The sequence below is a fragment of the Nipponia nippon genome, unplaced genomic scaffold, assembly GCF_047370975.1.
Source record: "Nipponia nippon isolate SJK-2023a ecotype South Korea unplaced genomic scaffold, ASM4737097v1 scaffold_1, whole genome shotgun sequence".
NCBI classification, from domain to species: domain Eukaryota; kingdom Metazoa; phylum Chordata; class Aves; order Pelecaniformes; family Threskiornithidae; genus Nipponia; species Nipponia nippon.
This window is the reverse complement of record NW_028262290.1, coordinates 161,500,997-161,519,412: the sequence shown is the minus strand read 5'-3', so window position 1 is coordinate 161,519,412 and position 18,416 is coordinate 161,500,997. Positions and strand designations below refer to the sequence as shown.

General features: G+C 51.4%; 1 protein-coding gene and 1 long non-coding RNA gene across 3 annotated transcripts; one reads left to right on the top strand and one right to left on the bottom strand.

Moving 5' to 3' along the window:
• Window positions 1-218: 218 nt before the first annotated feature.
• LOC148057688 (uncharacterized) lies at window positions 219-6,196 on the bottom strand. Its single transcript, XR_015698674.1, has 4 exons — window positions 5,613-6,196; window positions 1,639-1,690; window positions 1,087-1,223; window positions 219-918 (listed from the first exon to the last, which is right to left on the bottom strand). It is a non-coding gene; the product is annotated as an uncharacterized LOC148057688 (long non-coding RNA).
• Window positions 4,997-17,772, top strand: CSRNP1 (cysteine and serine rich nuclear protein 1). 2 transcript variants are annotated; one of them, XM_087730914.1, is made up of 5 exons: window positions 4,997-5,118; window positions 11,988-12,183; window positions 14,507-14,766; window positions 15,128-15,424; window positions 16,564-17,772. In XM_087730914.1, the coding sequence occupies exons 2-5, from the start codon at window positions 12,012-12,014 to the stop codon at window positions 17,545-17,547; spliced, it is 1,713 nt and encodes a 570-aa protein (XP_087587040.1). In that variant the 5' UTR covers window positions 4,997-5,118; window positions 11,988-12,011; the 3' UTR covers window positions 17,548-17,772. The 2 variants fall into 2 exon arrangements, with proteins under 2 accessions (XP_087587040.1, XP_087587049.1); XM_087730923.1 differs by lacking the exon at window positions 4,997-5,118 and adding an exon at window positions 6,285-6,408.
• The last annotated feature ends 644 nt before the right edge of the window (window positions 17,773-18,416 follow it).

Here is an 18,416-nt window from a genome sequence, read left to right as displayed (position 1 = left end):
GGATGCTCCTCGAGAGGTGAAAAAGCTGTGTTAAAAACCAAACCAACCTGGCTCAGGTTAAAGAGAAACAGATTTATTTTTTTTTCTCCTCTCTCTCTTGAATTCATTTGTTGGAGGAAGGAGGCTCAGAGACGCAACGACAAAATACACATTGAGTCAAACTGAGATATTTCTTTCAACCTACACAACAAAACGTCTTATATTGGTTGAGGGCTATTTATCCTTCTGTGTAAGTTTTCACTTATTTATGTAGTAGTGTTTTTAGGTTGATTTTAAAACAAAAAAAGTGCTGCTTCAAAGAGAAGAGCCAGAAAGTTTTGTTTCAACCCCCCCTTCTCTTTCACACACACACACACACACACACACAAGTATGGGCAGTTGGGGGTCAGAATTGTTCATCGCCTGACTGAATACCGAAATAATTTCTGCCCTGCATGGGTCTCTATCTCACAGTGGCTTTACTTTAATTAAAACTAATAAAAGCAAGACAGAAAATATTGTAACCCAGAGGTCGCTGGCAACTTTTCCAAGCGTTTTCCAGGATATCCCCTTTCCCTCGTACCCTGGGTTTCATGCCAAACTCAGCTCAGGGACAGTGACAAATGACCCCTCCCTTCATCTCACAGACACCATATGTAGATAGGTGATATTATGTCCTGGTCCCGTCATATCAAAGCTCTCCAGGTCCCCAGGGATTGTGCAGTGAGACCTCACCGGCGCCAGGACCCGTTTCGGGCTCAGCGATGGGCGACTGCTGGTGCGGGGAGGGCGGCCGGCGGTGGCCGGGCTGGCGGGGAGGCAGCGGCCGGCCGGGGTGTAGTTTCCGAGGCGGAGGAAGTGAGGAGCCAGTGTATAACCTGAACTTGGTCACCCTCGACGCAAACCCTGAAGAGGAAAGCCTGCACGCATGACGTCTTCCTGTTAGGAAATATTAATCACGGCCATGTCCAAACATGGTAAATGAAACCTCAGGAAAACCGCTCCTTTGGTGATCGAGTGCTGTACACCAGCATATTCAGGAAGGCCCTCGTGCCTCAAAGACAGGACCCACCCGTCATCAGGGCACCATCTATAATTACATATTACCTCCACAATATTTGCATCTTTGAAGTAAACTCTCAACTCGTCCCTCCTGTGCGCTGTACTATTGGGAGCTGTTGCCGTTGTTTCATGGGCTGGGGAGAGAGACACAGGGAGGCGAGCCAGGTACTGGGGTGAAGCACCTGGAAAGGAGAAACATGGGACAACCACAGGGTTATGGAGTTACACCAAGTACAGCAGCAAAATCGGCTTGAAGATGTTCTCAGTTCACCCTGGTTGCTCACCCTCACACACCACTATGGTTTGCTGCCCTTGCAGCGGTGCCATTAGGGTGACCGGTGGGGCTGCCCCATCCACGGCAATCACTGACACACACCGGGGTAAGACCAGAAGCAAAAATCCTGGTGGCACCGCTTCATATGGTGGTATCAAACTGGCTGTGGCTTTGGCGCTAGAGATGACCTTTTTCAGCATCAATTTTTTTTTTTTTCAACATTTTAGCCCCAGGGTTTGAAAGCTTTCACTGCTGAAAGATCTAAGGGTGAGACTTTAACAGCGGTCTACCCTAAAAGAGCTGTACTATGTTGAAGCTCTCACCTCATCTTCTCCACTCTTCATGGTCAGACCAGCCACCTTCCAAATGAGACACCTGCGTTACAAAAAAAAAAAAAAAAAAAAAAAAAAAAAAAGATGAAAGGCATCCCAAGAGGTTTATAAGTAAAATAATATTCCTGGAAAGAGGTGCCAGCACCCCAGCTCGCAGCACTGTGTGGGAAGTGTCTTGGAGCTCAGGGGCTCACAACGGAGCACGGGGGTACGTGTGCTTGGGGAAATCCTTCACACCCCAATCCAACCTCATCCACCTTCTTGGCCAAGGCAAATCCAACACAACTCCATCTGATTTTGAGTTGAAGCTATGGCAAGCAAAGGATTGAAGCTGGACCTTGGTGTAGGAAGGGGATGAGCAGCCCCTTAGAGGCTGGATGCAGAGGTGGAGTTGAGGAGACCCTGGTATGGCCGTTTTCAGGCTCCTCCATGGAGCTGGAGGAGACAAGTCCTCCCACATCCATGGACTTGGTCCTACACAGGGACTCCTACAGCTTGGCTGTACCTAAACCCTGTGGGGTACAGCTGGGCTACATTTTAAAGAGCAGCCTTGAGAGCAGGCAGCTTCATAGCCCGGGGACTCTGACCATGCCTCTGGCCGTTGGCCCAGCTCCAGCTCGTGGGACAAAAATCCAGCCAAATGCCGAAATTGGGAAATGCCGGGTCAGTCTGCACCTCAGCTACCGCTGTAAGGGGTTTGATCCCAATGGTGCAGCTCTCCGAAAGCTCCTAATGGTCAATGGGAAGCATGCGGAGATCCTCCGCTGAAGGCTGCAATGGGCAGAGCTGGGGGGGTGACCTGGTGCAGGCTCCCGGATGCCCCTCCAATCCCAGCCGTGTTGGGAAACAAACTCCCCAACACATTGTGTCTCTGGCCTGTGGGGCCTTAAATCCCTCTGGGGCCCAAGCCTTGCTTTTATAGGGCCAAAGTCCCTTTCAGAGACCTCCTTTGGGGGACAACTCTTGCTTGTGAGGCTCAAACCCATTTTGGTGGTCAACCCTTGCCCATGGGGCTCAAGTTCCTTTGAGGGGCCCAAATCCCCTTGAGGGATCCACCTTTGCCTGTAGGGCCCAAACACCTTTCGGGGATCAAATCCATGTTGGTCCAAAATTCCCCCCAGGGGCCAGGCCTTGCTGCTATGGCCCAAGCATCTTCAGGTGGGCCTAACACCCTTCAAGAGGTCAAACACGACTTGTGCATCCCAAACCCCTCATGGGACCAAAACCCCTTTTGGGGTCCAAGCCTTACTTGTGGGGCCCAAGCCCCTTATAGGGCCCAGATCCCTTGTGGGAGGCCAAACCTTGCTTGTGGGTCCCAAATCCCCTGTGGATCCCAAATCCCTGTGGGGCCAACCCCCTTGTGGGGCCCAAATTTGTTTTGGGTTCCAAGCCTTGCTCGTGGGTCCCAAATTCCTTGTGGGGCTCAAACTTCTTGTTGGGCTTAAATTAATTTTGGGGTCCAAACGACTTTTGAGGTCCAAACTGTGCTTCTGAGTCCCAAACTCCTTGTGGAGCACAAACCCCTTGTGGGAACCAAATGCATTTTGGGGTCCAAACCCACTTGTGGGTCTCCAACCCCTTGTGGGGTCCCAAACGCTTGAGGCACCCACATCCATTTTGGGGTCCAAGTTGTGCCTGTGGGTCCCAAATCCCATGTAGGGTCCCAAACCCTTTGTGGGGTCCAAATCCCTTTCAGAGGCCAAACCTACTTGTGGGTTCCAAACTCCCTGTGGTGCCCAAATCGGTTTGGGGTCCAATCCTTGCCTGTGGGTCTCCAACGCTTTGTATGGCCCAAACCCCTTGCAGTGCCCAAATCTCTTTCAGGGTCCAATCTTTTCCTGTGGTTCCCCAACCCTCTGTGGTCTCTGAACCCCATGAAGCACCAAACCCGTTTTGGGGTCCACACCTGCTTCGGGGTCCCCAGCTCCCTGTGGTACTCAAATCTGTTTTGGGGTCCAAGCTTTGCTGTGGGTCCCGAAGACCATGTAGGGACCCAAACCCTTTGTAGGGTCCAAATCCCTTTCAGGGGCCAGGCCCGCTGGTGGGTGCCAAACTCCTCGTGGTGCCCAAATCTGTTTGGGGTCCAAGCCTTGCCTGTGTGTCCCCAACCCTTTGTGTGGCCCAAACTCCCTTGCAGTGCCCAAATCTCTTTCGGGGTCCAACCTTTTCTGGTGGTTCCCCCGCCCTTTCTGTAGCCCAAACCCCCTGAAGCACCCAAACCCCTTTTGGGGTCCATACTTGCTTCGCGGTCCCCAACCCCCTGTGGTACTCAAAGCCATTTTGGGGTCCAAGCTGTGCCTGTGGGTCTCCAAGTCCATCTAGGGACCCAAACCTTTTGTGGGGTTCAAATCCCTTTCAGGGGCCAAGCCTGCTTGGGGGTCCCAGCCCTGCTGTGGTTCCCAAACCCCCTGGGAGACCCAAATCTGTTTCAGGGTCCAAGCTTTGCCTGTGGGTCCCCAACCCTTTGTGTGGCCCAAACCCCCTGAAGCACCCAAACCCCTTTCGGGGTCCACACATGCTTCGGGGTCCCCAACCCCCTGTGGTACTCAGATCTATTTGGGGGTCCAAGCCTTGCCTGTGTGTCCCCAGCCCCTTGTGGCTCCCAAACCCCCTGTGGGACCCACATCCATTTTGGGGTCCAAGCTGTGCCTGTGGGTCCCCAAGTCCATGTAGGGACCCAAACCTTTTGTGGGGTCCAAACCCCTTTCAGGGGCCAAGCCTACTGGTGGGTCCCAAACCCCCCATGAGACCCAAATCTGTTTCGAGGTCCAAGCTTTGCCTGTGGGTCCCCAGCCCCTTGTGGGCTCCAAACCCCTTGAGGAACCCAAACCCCTTACGGGGTCAATGCCTGCTTGGGGGTCCAAAACCCCTGTGAGACCCAAATCTCTTTCGGGGTCCAACCTTTTCTGGTGGTTCCCCCACCCTTTGGGTGGCCCAAACCCCCTGAAGCACCCAAACCCCTTTTGGGGTCCACACTTGCTTCGCGGTCCCCAAACCCCTGTGGTACTCAGACCCATTTCGGGGTCCAAACTGTGCCTGTGGGTCCCCAACTCCATGTAGGGACCCAAACCCTTTGTGGGGTCCAAATCCCTTTCAGGGGCCAGGCCTGCTTGGGGGTCCCAGCCCCCCCGTGGGACCCGCACCCCCTGTGGGCTCCCCGGCCCCCTGCGTCCCCCCCCGCGGTGCCGGGGGCGGGGCGGGGCGGGGCGTCCCGCGGCCCTGACTCAGCGCCCCGCCCACAGCGGGGGGGGGCGGGGGGGGGGGCAGGAAGCCGGGCGGGCCGGGCGCGCGCCGGCCCCGCTCCTGTCACCGCCTGCGTCAGAGCCCGGAGTTTTCCACTGACGAAAAAGGGCAGCGCGGCGCGGCGCGGCGTCAGCCCCGGCCCCGGCAGCGGCAGAGCGGGAGGCGCCGCGCCAGGCACCGCCGCTGCAGCCGGAGCCGCCGCGCCGAGACCCGCCGCCGCCGCCGCAGGTAGAGCCCGCCGGGGGGAAACCGGTGTCGGGATGGGGCTGGAGGGGAGCGGCGGGGGGGCTCCTCCGCGGGGGAGGCTCGGTGCTCCGCCGTCCGGGACCGCGGGGCGCGGGGTCCGGCGCGGTGCTCGGCCGTCGGGGGGTCCGGTTCAGAGCCGGGGCGGTGTTTGCCCGGCGCGGTGCTCGGCTGTCGGGGCTCCGGGTACGGAGCCCGTCCCGGTGCCCCGCCGGCGGGGGCGGGGGGGGTCCGTCTCGTTCTCCCGCCGTCCAGACCCGGGCAGGCGCCACAGCGGCGGCGTCTGGCCGGGCTGCTCCTGCCCGGGGGCGAGGGGAGCCCGGCGGGGCTGGGGCCGGGGCCGGCGGGAGGGTCCGGGACCCCCGGGGCAGCGGGACCGCGTTCCTCGGGGGGGCGGGGGGGGACGGTTTGCAGCTCCCCCGGCCCTCCCGCACTTTCCCATCGGCGGAAAACGCTGCGCTATACATAGATATAAATACCTATATATTTACTGGGGGTAGCGCCGAGTTTCCCCTCCGTCAGTTAAGGCTCTGCTCCATCTCTACGGCTGCGGTTCCAATTTTCTCGATGTTGAAAGAAAGGCGGGGGGGGGGGGGGCGGGGGGGAGCCTTGCCGGCTCGCTCTTCCCCAAATCTGCCCGGCCGGGGATGCTTTCCCGTCGCTACAGCAACACCTACCGACCGGCGCACGGATGGACCGACGGACGGACGGGGAGCGGCGGCCCCCCCTTCCCAAAGAAAAAAATCGCGGCTTTTACAGCGCACTGGAGAAAAGGGAAAAAAAACCAAAAACAAACAAAAAACAAACTACTAAGTTTTCTCAGTGTGTATTTTTTTTTTTTTGCGTGTCCCCCCGGCATCCCCCGAAGTGTCTGTCGCCCCCGAGTTACATAATGTCGCTGTAGGAAGAGGCTGACACATAGGGACAGCCCTTTCCTAAAGCAGCCCTGCCTTACCAACGTCTGGAATGACAACGCCTCGGTGGGATGGAGAGAAAACCCTCACGGCCATTTACAAACCTCAAAGTCTTGTCATTTGTTACAGCGAACTCATCAGCAATTTTTTTTTTTTAATTTTTTATTCCCCCCCCCCCCCCCCCCACGATTTTTAAAAAATTTTTTTCCTCTGCTGAACAGTTTGCGGATGAGGCCCGTCAAGGCTGGGGGGTTTATTTTCGGGATGGCGCGTTTGTTCTCTGCGTGGAGAGACTCTGCAGCTCCCGGCGAGCCTTTAATAATTCAGCGCAGGAAATGCGTGCGTATATATAGCAGGCAAGGTAATGCACAGCGTGTACCTACAGGAGGACAAATATGGAAACCTGGTGTGAATTATTCATGAGGTGTAATCAAATAGAGGATTTTCCTAGACAAAGCACACTTCGCTGTTTTCATATTTATTACAGCACAATCTGCGCCGAGTACATTTGAACCTCGTTTCATTTGGGCCGTGTCAGATAACCTTTAATGTATTTGCTAATGTTTCTTATTTACCTTTCAAGCTGTCAGCGAGAAGTAAGGGCTTGATAGAAAAATCTTGAAAAGCCTTTTTCTTTGTGGCCTTCCGAAAATTAGTAGATGGAGTAAATGCTTCTGATGCTCTTCCTGGGGAAGGTGTTTTGCCTGTTCAGTCTCTGGCAGGAGAATAAACTCGTGGTGCTACGAACTGATTCATGCTCCTGCTCAGCGGCACGGGGTACTTTGGGTTTTGCTGTTGCATAGTAGGCAGAGGCTATTTTTAACCGGAGCAAGGTTATGAAACCTTAGACCCAGCTGGGTGAAAATAATCTGGTCTGGACTGGAAAGCACAGCTTGCGTGGCTGGGAACACGCACGGGACTGTCCGCCTGGAGAGTCCCGATGGGATGATCCCGCTCGCCTTGGCCCCTGTCAGCCCCAAAATTGGGAACTGTTGTCATCGTGGAGGCTGTCACAGCGGCACTGGGGAAACCACTTAAGTAAATATGCAAAGAATTAAAATAGTTAAATGAACAAGCAATGAATCAGTGTTGATAGCACGGTGATTATTAAGTAACCCAGAGGCATTACTGGAATCACTGCTGCTGTTAGCCATCAAATATCTGGGATAGCTGCATGGGAAGCTCAGCTTTGTACCATTTTTGGGGGATACTCGCACCAAGGTTGCCTGACCCGCAATAAATGGTGGCGTGCAAATAAACACTGACCCCAAAAACTCCCCCAGGTTTGCTCCGCGAGTCGCCTTCGGAGCCGTACCTGGCTAAAATATGCGGTGGTGTTTTTTAAACTAATATTTACTCCTGCTAGACCTGCACAGCCACCGCGGCTCTGGGGGAGGGAGCGGGAGCCGCTCTGACTCACGGCTCAGCAGAGTTGTTAACTCGCTCCCGGCGCCCCATGTCCCGGGAAGAGTCCACCTTGGCTTCCCGGGCTGCAGGCAGACGGCTGTGCTTGTAAAGTCGGCAAACCGGCTCAAAAAGTCACTGGAAAATAAATACTTTTTAGTGCATTGCACTGAGGTTTGGGGTTTTTTTGAGTTTTTTTTTGTTTTTACCCAAATTGCTTTGCAGAAGAAAGTTTGCATTCAATAGCTCATGCACAGATTTGGGATCCTTCCATTCTTAGGATGCTCCACCGACAGAAACCCCCAAATTTAAAATACCCTTGCTCATATATGTTCTCCTGCAATGCTACTGGAGTTGTGGCCCAAGCACATGCAGCTGCTGGACTTGCTGGGAGAAGTTTCCTTTGCCTTGCTTGCGCTGCTGCGTTCGCCTGCCCGGTGCAAAGCGCGTATACGGCCCCAAAATATGACGCCGAAACATCACCTCTGCCTATGTCTGCACAAAGCCATGATGCCTGTTTGTGCAGTCTCTTACAAAGAGGCTAACTGGACGCTGGTAGGGGCTTTGGTTGCCTTCCTCTGCGCTTGGCTAAACAAATGCCAAACCTTCTTAAATCTAAATTACTCGAAATATTTACTGTTGAGACGTTGTCCAAGAGGAGGATAGTTAAAACATTAATTCCTCGCATTCCAGTGTATTAGGGCTTTACCCTGCGACTTGCCGAGCGCCAGAAATGGGACTTTGCAGATTCGATGCCCTTCCCCCCAACTGGACAGCCACCCCTCCGCTCCCCCCCACCCAAACTTTAATGCTTTTAAAAAAAAAAAAAGGAGAGAGAGAAAAAGAAAGGAATGCACATCTGGGCTAAATATTTGTTAGAAAGTATTCCCAGGATAGTGGGAGTTCTGGTGCCAGAGAGGAATTCCTGCGGGTTTGATCCATTGCATTATGTACTTGTTCCAAAAGCTGTTTTCAGTAAAATAGATGAGTAAGAAGTCTTAGCCAAGAACAGAATGTCTTTTTTGGCAACTAAAAGGAAGATAGGATTATTTTATTTCAGGTTATGTAAAAAAAAAAAAAAAAAAAAAAGAGAGAAGGAGAAGGTGGTAAAATCCTGTGCTCGGTGGTGCCTGCAGAGATTTGCAATGGCAAGCACAGATATACGTATTTTTTTTTTTTCATGCTGCTGTGCACATTTTTGTGACTTCTTTGTAAGATATCAATGTGGATTTAAGATTACTTGCGGAATTACTGCAATTAAAATACCCTCGCTGTGTCTGAATTGGCCCCTGGGTTTTTTTGGCTGAGCGGCCAGCGGTTTCAGCGACATGGCTTTCAAGGCAGCGTCCAAATCGCTGGCGTGAATTCTGCTCCCAAGTGCTGGGGCGAGGAGGGGAGGAGAGGATCTTCTCTGCCTTGACAGCGAAATGCCTGTCTGGAGGATTTTTTGGGGGTGGATACAAGTAGACACCGATGGGTGCAGCCCCACTACATCGCGTATAGCTCCTGAGGAGGATTTGAAAACTTGACCTGGAAAACGTCGCAGCCATAAATCAGCAAAGAGGGGGAAGGCGTTACACAGGAAAATTAATGTGTTTTGGCTGGTGGGCAACAGGTTCACCAGCTTTTTCCCATTAATTGAGAATCATGTTTGCACGACACCTACTTTACATTAACAAAACAATAGGTGTTTTGAATAAGACAGCATGCCAAAGGTGGGGTTTTTTCTATGCATTTGGCTTATTCTCATAGATGGGAGATGCACACACCTCCCTTCATCCTTCTGCCAGACGTGGCTAATCAGTGATGATAGTATTTTAAAAAAAAGAAAAAGAAAAAATTGCACCATCTTATACACAGCTTGCCTTGGCTCTGGCTTGGTGTTTGTGTTAATTCGGTTAGCTCGCTTGAGGAAAACGCTTTGTTTTTTCTTGCTGTCTGGTTTGGGGGAGGCGGTGCAGCTTGTGGTGGGTGCTGCTGGGTTTGCAGGTGACCTGAGCATCAGGGCTGCGTCGCTCTGCGGCATCGTGATATCCACCTTCTCACTTCTCTGGGAGTCCTGCAGACTGGGTAAATGGATGCTGCGTGGGGTGTTTGTTGGTTTTGGTTTGGTTGGTTTTTTTTTTGGTCCAAACCTGGGAGTTGTCCCCATTTCAGCGGTGTGACCTTGGCTGCTCCACCACCCTCCAGTGTCTCCCACAAGGCTTGGATGTGGTCAACATTGCATCTCCGAGGGCATTTGCCGTTGGACGTGTGTCCTACAGGCTTTTTGGGGAGCTGGTTTCTCCCTCCCTTGGCTAGACGGTTGCATCCTTCACGAGCAACATCGGAGGTGTCCTTTGGAGCAGCAAGTGGTTACTCTGCGGTGCGAACTGATGCTTTCTGAAGCCACGTGTGGGGTTTTTTTTTGCAAAGTATTTGGCTGCTCTGGGTGGACGATGGGATCAGCTGGTATAAGCAAACCTCCGGCTACAGCCCAGGCTTTGATTCAGACCCCTGCCATGGATTTGGAGGGTTTCTTTGCTCCTGGTTGTTTCTTAAAACAAATGTGAGACAGACCAGAAGGCACAAAAAAAATTAATAAAAATAAAAGGTTTGTAAATGCAGCCAGGTAGCTGGTTTGGGTGTCGTGGCTGCCTGCGAGCTCGCGCAGGCAGGGAAGGGGTTAATCCAGGTGTCAGGTAGGACATGTGCTGCTGGGGCTGGAGGGTGGCCAAATCCACCTTCTCCCCATCTGTTTTGGATTAAGGCCAAAAAAACAACAACCCCTTCTTGGCAAAACCACCTGCAGCTCCGGGGCTGCTGAGGAGGAGGAGGAGGAGGGATGGAGGGGATCGCCTCTCCCCAGCCCCCAGGTCTGGGGGGCCGTGGGGGATGCAGCAGCCCCGTAGGCCCACGTTGCAGTGAATGATTAACTTCTTCAGGCCGAGGAACTGCTTCATCCAGGGATTTTTTTGACCTTTTAGGGGACTGTTGTCTCCCGGGAAGCTGTTGGTAAACATAATTAATGAGGGCCGGTGCAGGGCTTTGAGGGCACCGCATGTGCTCCCATCCTGCTACGTGTTACTGTGCAGCGCTGTCGAGATATTGAAAATCCCATCGCTGGGAGGTTTTGAAGCCGGTGTGGTTTCTGTGCTGCCTGCTCAGGGCTGTCAGGAGGGTGGGTTTGGTGGTTTGTTTTTTTTTTTCTTTTTCAGAGACTTAAATTAACTTCAGACATGCAAAAGAGGGTGAGAAAGTGCTATGGTTATAAAGAACAAATTTGGCCGGTGGAGGAGTTTCAGCTGTCGGGAGGGGATGGGGACCACGTGTCTGGTACCCCCGGATTGGCACTGTCACCGTCCTGGGGCTGTATCTGAAGCATCCCAGTGTCAGCCGAATTCCAGGGATGCTTTAGGTTTTTCCTGTTACCTCTGGTTTTATTGATGCACCGGGGTGGGTGGCAGTGTCCCTCAGTGCCGGGGCTCTCCCCGTCTTGCTGGAGGGAATTTCTGGGCTGGGGCTGCATCTCTCCCACTGTGGTTGTGCCGGTGGGATGGGGTCAAAGCCAGTCACTCCTCCAGCAGCAGCCTGGTTCTCAGCTTTGGGTAAAGCTCACTGGCTTCAAAATAAGCTGGCAGTGGCTTCTGCAGAAGCAGGGGCATCTGGTGCGGTGCTGCCTGTGTCTAAAAAGAGAAACAGTCCATCGTCTATGCAAGAGGATCCCAGGTTAGGTGGGCTCTGATATCCATTAGCCTATTGTAGGCAAAACATGTAGCTTTTGTGCAATTTCAGGAGACACAAACCCCACAAACTTTCTGAAAGCAAAGATTAAAACATGCAACAAAGTTATTTTTGTTTTTTCTTTTTTTTTTTTTCTTGAGATGAGCAGGGGAGAAGCATGCAGGAAATTTAGGAATCGCCAAATACAGAGCTCCTTTGTTTTTAATTAGCTGTGTTGTTTTTAATTGCTACTATGCTTGATACATAACCCAGCCTAAACAAGAATAGCTTATTGAATGGGGGACTGACTATGAAAGGCACCGTGAGGAGAAGGGCTGTTCTTCACAGTTGATATATTTGTATTTCAGTGCTTCATTTAATAAGTCTGTTTCCCCAGGGGGCTGTAGCAAGTAAATCATGCCAACAGATTGTTCTCTGCAAACTGGCTTATTTCTGTAATTAGCAAGACGTTAAAGCTGTAACTGCATAGAAAGCGATCTGGGTAAGGAGTTAACATAAAAGAATTAGTAAGCAAAATGTAATACTTATTGTTTGATAACATTTGTGTTGATTGAATTGGTTTCCGGACAGTTTGTTGTCTGCAATAGTCGGGTTTTCTGCAGCATCGTAAAATGGTAGAGAAATTCAGCAGGTGTGCACAGCGAGGGTAGTAAGGTGTGGGGTTTTTGGGGAGAGCGCTTTTTGGGAATCACACCTGTGTGGCCAGGTGGACCTGGTGGAGAAGTCTTGCTGGGGGTTAAAGCCATCCTGCTTGTCACCAGAAACTGCCAGTATTTCCCTCGCCTTATTTTGCTTTTCTCTTTTGTTTTCCAGTTATATGAAAATTACAGTGTCACCATGAGCGGGGTATTGAAAAGGAAGTACGAAGAGCTGGGGGATGACACCACCTACTGCTCCTCCTCATCCTGCTCTCCCCTCTCCTCCTCGGCATCCTCGGGCTGGGAGTCGGACGAGGAGAGCTCCCGCGGAGAGCCCAAGCCCAGCTCTGCCTTAACGCCCAGCTTCACCCGTGAGTATCTTCGGCAGCCCCTTTCCCAGGATCAGATGTGCCCATGCATGAGTTTTTTGTAGCGTGGTGGTGGGTCGTCACCTCTGTCCATGTAGAGACCCCCTTGGAGCACACCTTCAGGGGTGGAAGTGGCTGTAACACCAGCTCCCTGTCATTACACCAATTTATCTTGTTTTTAGAATCGGCCAACATCTTCAGCGTAGTCTTTCTCAGCCCTTCCTCCTAGCATTTATCATTCCTTTATAGCGTTCTTGCTGAAGTCCAAATTTCCAGGAATAGAAACCCAAAGACCTGGGTGTGCAGAGACATGCAGGTGCCTCCAAGCCAGTGCTGTAGGACCATCCCACCATCCCACAATCCTCTGTCAAGCTATTCCATAGGCAGCAAAGGCCCATAACACTGTTTGTTAAAAATGATTAACCAGTAGTGTAATTACCATTTCAGAACTCGTTTCCTACGTAAGTTGGGTACTTTGCCAAAGAACATGACACATTTGACACTGCCTCCGCTGTTAGTACAGATAAATGCTATTTTGTTTTCCCAGTAATATCAGTTTTGAGAGCTTTTAGGAAAATACACAGAAGACAAGGTTGTAAAATCCTTTATCTGCCATGCGAAGGGAAATAAAAAATACAATAGGGGAACATCTTCACAGAGGAGAAATAGTCCAACCTAGTAAATTATACTGAACACCCACTGTATATAGCAGTTAAGGTCCACTTAGCAGACATATACAAACACGCAGTGGTCTGAAAAGGCTTTAGAAGTCTTGTAATAATAAAGAGTCTCATTCTTGCTTGTCTTCCCAGGTTTTGTGACAAAACAATGAACTTTTTGTATTCTCTGGCTCAATTGGAAAGGAGTCAGGAATGGGAAAACAATTTCGGAGGGGGGTGTGGGGAGGGAGAAGCAAATGCCAAAGTGCAGCAGCTCAGCTGATAGATGATCACAGTGGTTAACTTGCCTTTTGATAAAGAGCTAATGTTTTAGAAGATTGAGTCAAGGTTATTATGAAAATGCAACGCGCAGTGCAAAGATATCATCAAAGCGACTGCAGAGCCCAGTGTGAAACCCTCAGCTCTTTAGCAGAAGCTGCTGACGCAGCTGGGTGAACACTTTTTTTTTTCATATGAAACTGAAATGCTATATTTTGGCAAGCGAAACTTGTGAAATGTGGGTGCAGCTAACTGGCCGGTCTTGCACTTTCCCAGCCTTCGGGGCCAGCCAAACCAGCCGAGCCCCTTGGGTTTTCAGCAGTCCTTTCAGTTGGCTACCCACAGTAGGGCTGCCTGTGGCTCTGCCGTCCGAAGAGGGGGGCTCGGATCCCAGCTCTGCGGGAGTCACCCATCCTTTCTGGGTTGGTTTTTCCCATATTCTCCATGGTGGCAACCAAGACATCCATGCACCAGCAGAGAATGGGAGCAAAAAACCCCACCAGTGAATTTGTGCATAGCTGACTGTCATGCTCAGGCAGCAGCAGAAGCAGCTCTCTAACCCAGTACCACTGACTTTCGCTTTGCTTTCTGCGGCCAGCTACATTCATGGAAATTCATTGACTCTGAAACTGTCCTGGCTAATTAGTCCACCTCTATCTGCTACGTTTGCACGTGCAAATGTGCAGAACTAGGTATCTCTGGAGAGGCTCCGCTTTAAATGGTGTGTAGCATGTTTCAGCAGTTTAAGGTAAACCAGAGTAATGTATTGCCATGTTTACCCTGGGATCACCTGCATAAAGAGTAACATCTTTGCAGCTGCTCTCAAATGAGTCTCTTGAGAATAAACTACAGATTCATAGTTCCTCCCAGTGGATGGTGAAAGGAAGTACCAGAAAAACAGCCGTTTCGGCTATTTTCTGCCCTGCCGCAAAAGCTGGAGCCACGCGGCGCTGGAGCGTTGGTGCTCTGGCATCCTAAGCGAAGCGCAAGCTCCTGAACGTGGGGCAGGGTGCTTGGGTTTAGAGCAAGACAGGCATGTAGGATGGTTTGTTGCTTGTTCGTTATGCTCTACTGCACGTAAAGAATAAGCAAATGTATGTTTCCTGGAGGAAGTCAAGCGGGAAAGAGAAGCAGCAGCCGTTTCTTAGGGTGAATCTGATCGGTGACTCCAATGCATCGGGACTTGGCTTAGTTTCCTCTCCATCCTCATCCTACCTTTGAAGTGTTAGATCCTAAACCACCAGAAACCATCAAGTGATGTTGTAACCTTGTCCCATCATGTCCCTGTTGAGACAGTAATTGCAAGTCCTCCCTGTTTGTAATATTTCTCTCCTGTCTGCAGGATGGCAGTACTGACTTTGTGCTTTTTTTTCTTCCCCCATTTTTAGCTACGTCTATCCTGAAGAAATCCAAGCGACTAAAGAAGAACAATGTGGAGTTTGACCGGGTCACTGTGTTTTACTTCCCACGCTGCCAGGGGTTCACCAGCGTGCCTAGTCGCGGGGGCTGTACCCTGGGGATGGTGAGCAAACACAGCTCTGCCCGGCAGTTCACACTAGCAGAGTTTTCAAAGGAGCAGGAAAACGTTCGTCGGGAGAAACTCGAAGAGAAATTAAAAGAGGAGAAGTTGGAAGCGTTGAAATGGAAAGTGAGTAGGAGCATGGGGCTGGGTTGGTGAGGAGTGGGTGGATGTTGTCAGTTAATGGCCATTTTTTAGTGCCAGCCTCCCTGAGACCTTGGTCCTTAACCCTGTTTGGGTCTCCAGAAAACATAGGCTCCGGTGTGGAATTTTCAGCTGAGTTCTCCACCTTTGAAAAATGATGGAAAAGACACTGAACTCCACATGCCAGGTGTCTGTCAGGTCTTTGGCAGTCTGACACAGCTTTTGGTCCTGGGGTCGGCCACCGTGGGGAGCAGATCTTTCCTTTCTTGTTTCTCCTGACCTGGGGGTGCTGATGGCTCTGTGTCCCCAACAGGTCCCTAATGCTTTGCCCGTTTTTTGCCCTTAGCTAACCATGAATGGCACAAAGGAGTCAGAGGAGGCCAACCAGCTCACCATTGAAGACATCTCTGATGACGACATCGACGTCAGCAACATGGACCTGGAGGATGGCTTCTTCCTCCAGCCCTACCCCGCCAAGAAGAGACGCGCGCTGCTGAAAGCTGTGGGGGTGAAAAAGATCGACAAGGAGGAAAAGCGGGAGCTGCACAATATCCGTCTGTCCCGGGAGGACTGTGGCTGTGACTGCCAGGAGGTCTGCGACCCGGAGACCTGCAGCTGCAGCTTGGCAGGCATTAAATGTCAGGTACTGCCCTCGCCTCTGGGCACGGGGGAAAAGCCGTGGCTCCAGCTGGTGTGTACGTTAAAGCAGGGGGGGTTAAGCAAGCAGGACAGAGGTAGGGCAGCTTGTAAAATGCATCTGTTCCCACCTGCGCTCCGAGTGAAGCAGGGGAGAAAAGCTCTTGGAGATGCTCCCCGCGCTGCGAGGCAGACGCTGCTCGAAAGTGTCCGCTTCCCAAATCACACATGTAGCCACGGGGATGTGCCCGAGCCTGCAGCGTGGATGCGCTCGCCGCGTCCGTCCCCATGAGACCTATGCATGCTTGGTCTCCTGTTGGAGATGGGCCATGTGGGAATGTCTTGGCAAGCAAAAGCTTCTCGCTCCTGACACAAGGCTGTGATTTCTCCTCCTCCCCCTGGTTTTATTTTTTTTTTTTTTTTCCCCTTGGTGTATATCACAACTCCCAGCACGCTTAGGCGAACGTGGGAGTGTCAGCTGAGCATCAGCCCACAGCTAGCTGTACAGACCACCTGCAAAGTGGGATAATCCCTCTCTATTCAATTAGCTTATTATATTTTTTTCAATTTTTTTTTTTATGGGTGCCTGCCCAGCTGTGTTTGGGGAGCCATATTCCCTATTCTGGGTGCCGCTCGCTCCCTCTCTGCCGTGGTTGCAGGCTGGGGGTGGTGTAGGGTGGGTGTGCAGAGGCGGGTGGGTGCACGCAGGAGGGGTGCTCCATGTGCAGGTCACAGCCCCCCTCTGCCACCTGCTGATAACAGGGACATCAAGGTGCCACAGATGCCTGTTGAGCAATTTGTCCTTATCTCGGCCAGGGGCAGAAGCTCATGATACGGATCAGATATTAAATATCATGATGCAATATGTAAAAACTCATGTTTGCCCCCTTATGTCTCCTTTTGGAGTGTTATATTTTGCTTTTTTGGGAACCTTTTAACTTTTTTCGGTTGTACTGAAATCCAACTTTTTTATGACAACCCTTCAAAAGAGCAGGGTGTCTTTTATTATTATTTTTTTTTTTTTAGTCTGCTTTTAAACCCCTCAGCTATTACTTGGTTTCTCAGGGCTGGTGAGTCGTGGGCGGTTTCGATTTTGAGCCACCAGGTTCCGTCCTAACCCTCCACCTCTGCTTCTCCCCGTGCCAGATGGATCACACCTCCTTCCCCTGCGGCTGCACCAAGGATGGCTGCGGCAACACCGAGGGCAGGATCGAGTTCAACCAGGCCCGCGTACAGACCCACTTCATCCACACCATCATGAAGCTGGAGCTGGAGAAGCAGCAGCAGAGCAGCGAGAAGGTGGTGGAGGCTGAGCCCCCTTTTCGGGAGCGGCTCCCACCCTTGGGATGTGCAGCGGGGAAGGGCTCTTTGGAGGAGCGCACCGTGCCGCTGGCACCTGCCTTCCAGTTCAGCCCTGACCTGGAGGCCCTGGGGGAGAACAGCTGCAGCAGTGACATGACGGACTCCTCCATCTCCTCCCACCCCAGCGAGGACCTGGAGGAGCCCTACGAGAGCCTCCCCTCTGACAAATCCCAGTCGGACGTGGATGACGATGGTTTGGCACGCATCCTCCACTTCAATGACTCGGATGCCGAGGAGGAGGGTGGCCGTGGTCAGGATGACCTGAGCTGCTTCCACCCCGCCGACTTCTTCATCGAGGACCACAGCATTGAGGCCAAGCCTGTCCCCGGCCACTTGTCCCACCTCTCCGAGTGCCTGGATGAGAATGCCAACCAGGACGGCGGAGGTTTGCTGGAGGATGCTGCCCATGCGCGGTGTGATGGGCTGTCCTGCTGCGCCTCATCCCCGGCTGAGCCCTGCTCCAAGAGCTACGCTGACCTCAGCCTTTCCTCTGACTCCTTGGATTTCTTCCAGTCCTTCTCGGACTATAACTTGGGACCCCTTTACAACTCCTTAAAGGAGTATGAGAACCTCGATAACTTCTCAGCGTTACAGTTTCAGTTGCCTAATTTCCCCGGCTTCCCGCAAGCCGGAGATCAGGGCTCCTGTTTCTTGGAGTCCCTGATCGGTTTGTCCGAATCCGTCCCCGAAACCCCAGCCCCTTTCACAGACAATCAACTTTTGGAGGATGCCATCAAGTCATCGCTGATGGAGACAGTGAAAGTGTGAAACGCCCACGTGGCTGGGGAAAGGAAAACCGAAGACCGGTCAGACGGGCAAACTTTCACCGAAAGGATGATGCGCTACTCAAAAATAAGGAGGAAAAAAAACACGAAAAAAAGACTTTCTAAGCAAACAAACTATTTTTGGTCTTTATAGAACGTGGACGTTTTGACATACTGCAGCTACAATCAGTTCTCTCGCTGTTTGTGCAAAAATTTCTAAACTTTCATGATGGGGTGGGGAGGGAGGGAAAAAGACTTTCACGTATGAATTTCCTTGTGTTTTGTATGAAAAGACCTGTTGAGAAATACTCCTCGCTAATGTTGCCAGTCGTACACACAGCCCCTTCTAGAAACGTTTCAGTGTTGCAGGAACTTTTTAAGACAACTTTTTGAAGCGTATTTATTGTGAAAATTTGTGGTTTGCGTAAGAGTTAGCCCAACACGCTCTTACGTTTAAATCGGACAAGGTTTACAGAAGAGATCCATACACTATATATGTAATCATTCTTCGTCTATTTATTGCAAATTCCAGAATTCAACTAGCCACCGAAGCTTGAACTAGCATGAAACCTTATTTAAATTGGTAATACCTCAGATGTATTATGTGTACAATCATATTTTTTTGCATAATATATCTGTATTTATTTATTTTCTACCTGTAGTACATGAATAGCACTGTGGTTTTTCAGTGACCTGGAAGGGCAATAAGGTCTTCAGCAGCACCCATCCTAAAGACGACCCTGGTTTTTTTTTTTCTGAGTTTGAAAGGTGTTGGCTCTTTGGTCTTCACTTCACGTTTCTAAAAGAGCTGCATGCAAGCGGGTGGGAGGGGAGGGATGGAGGCAACGTTGCTGCAACGTCCTTTGGTTGCTG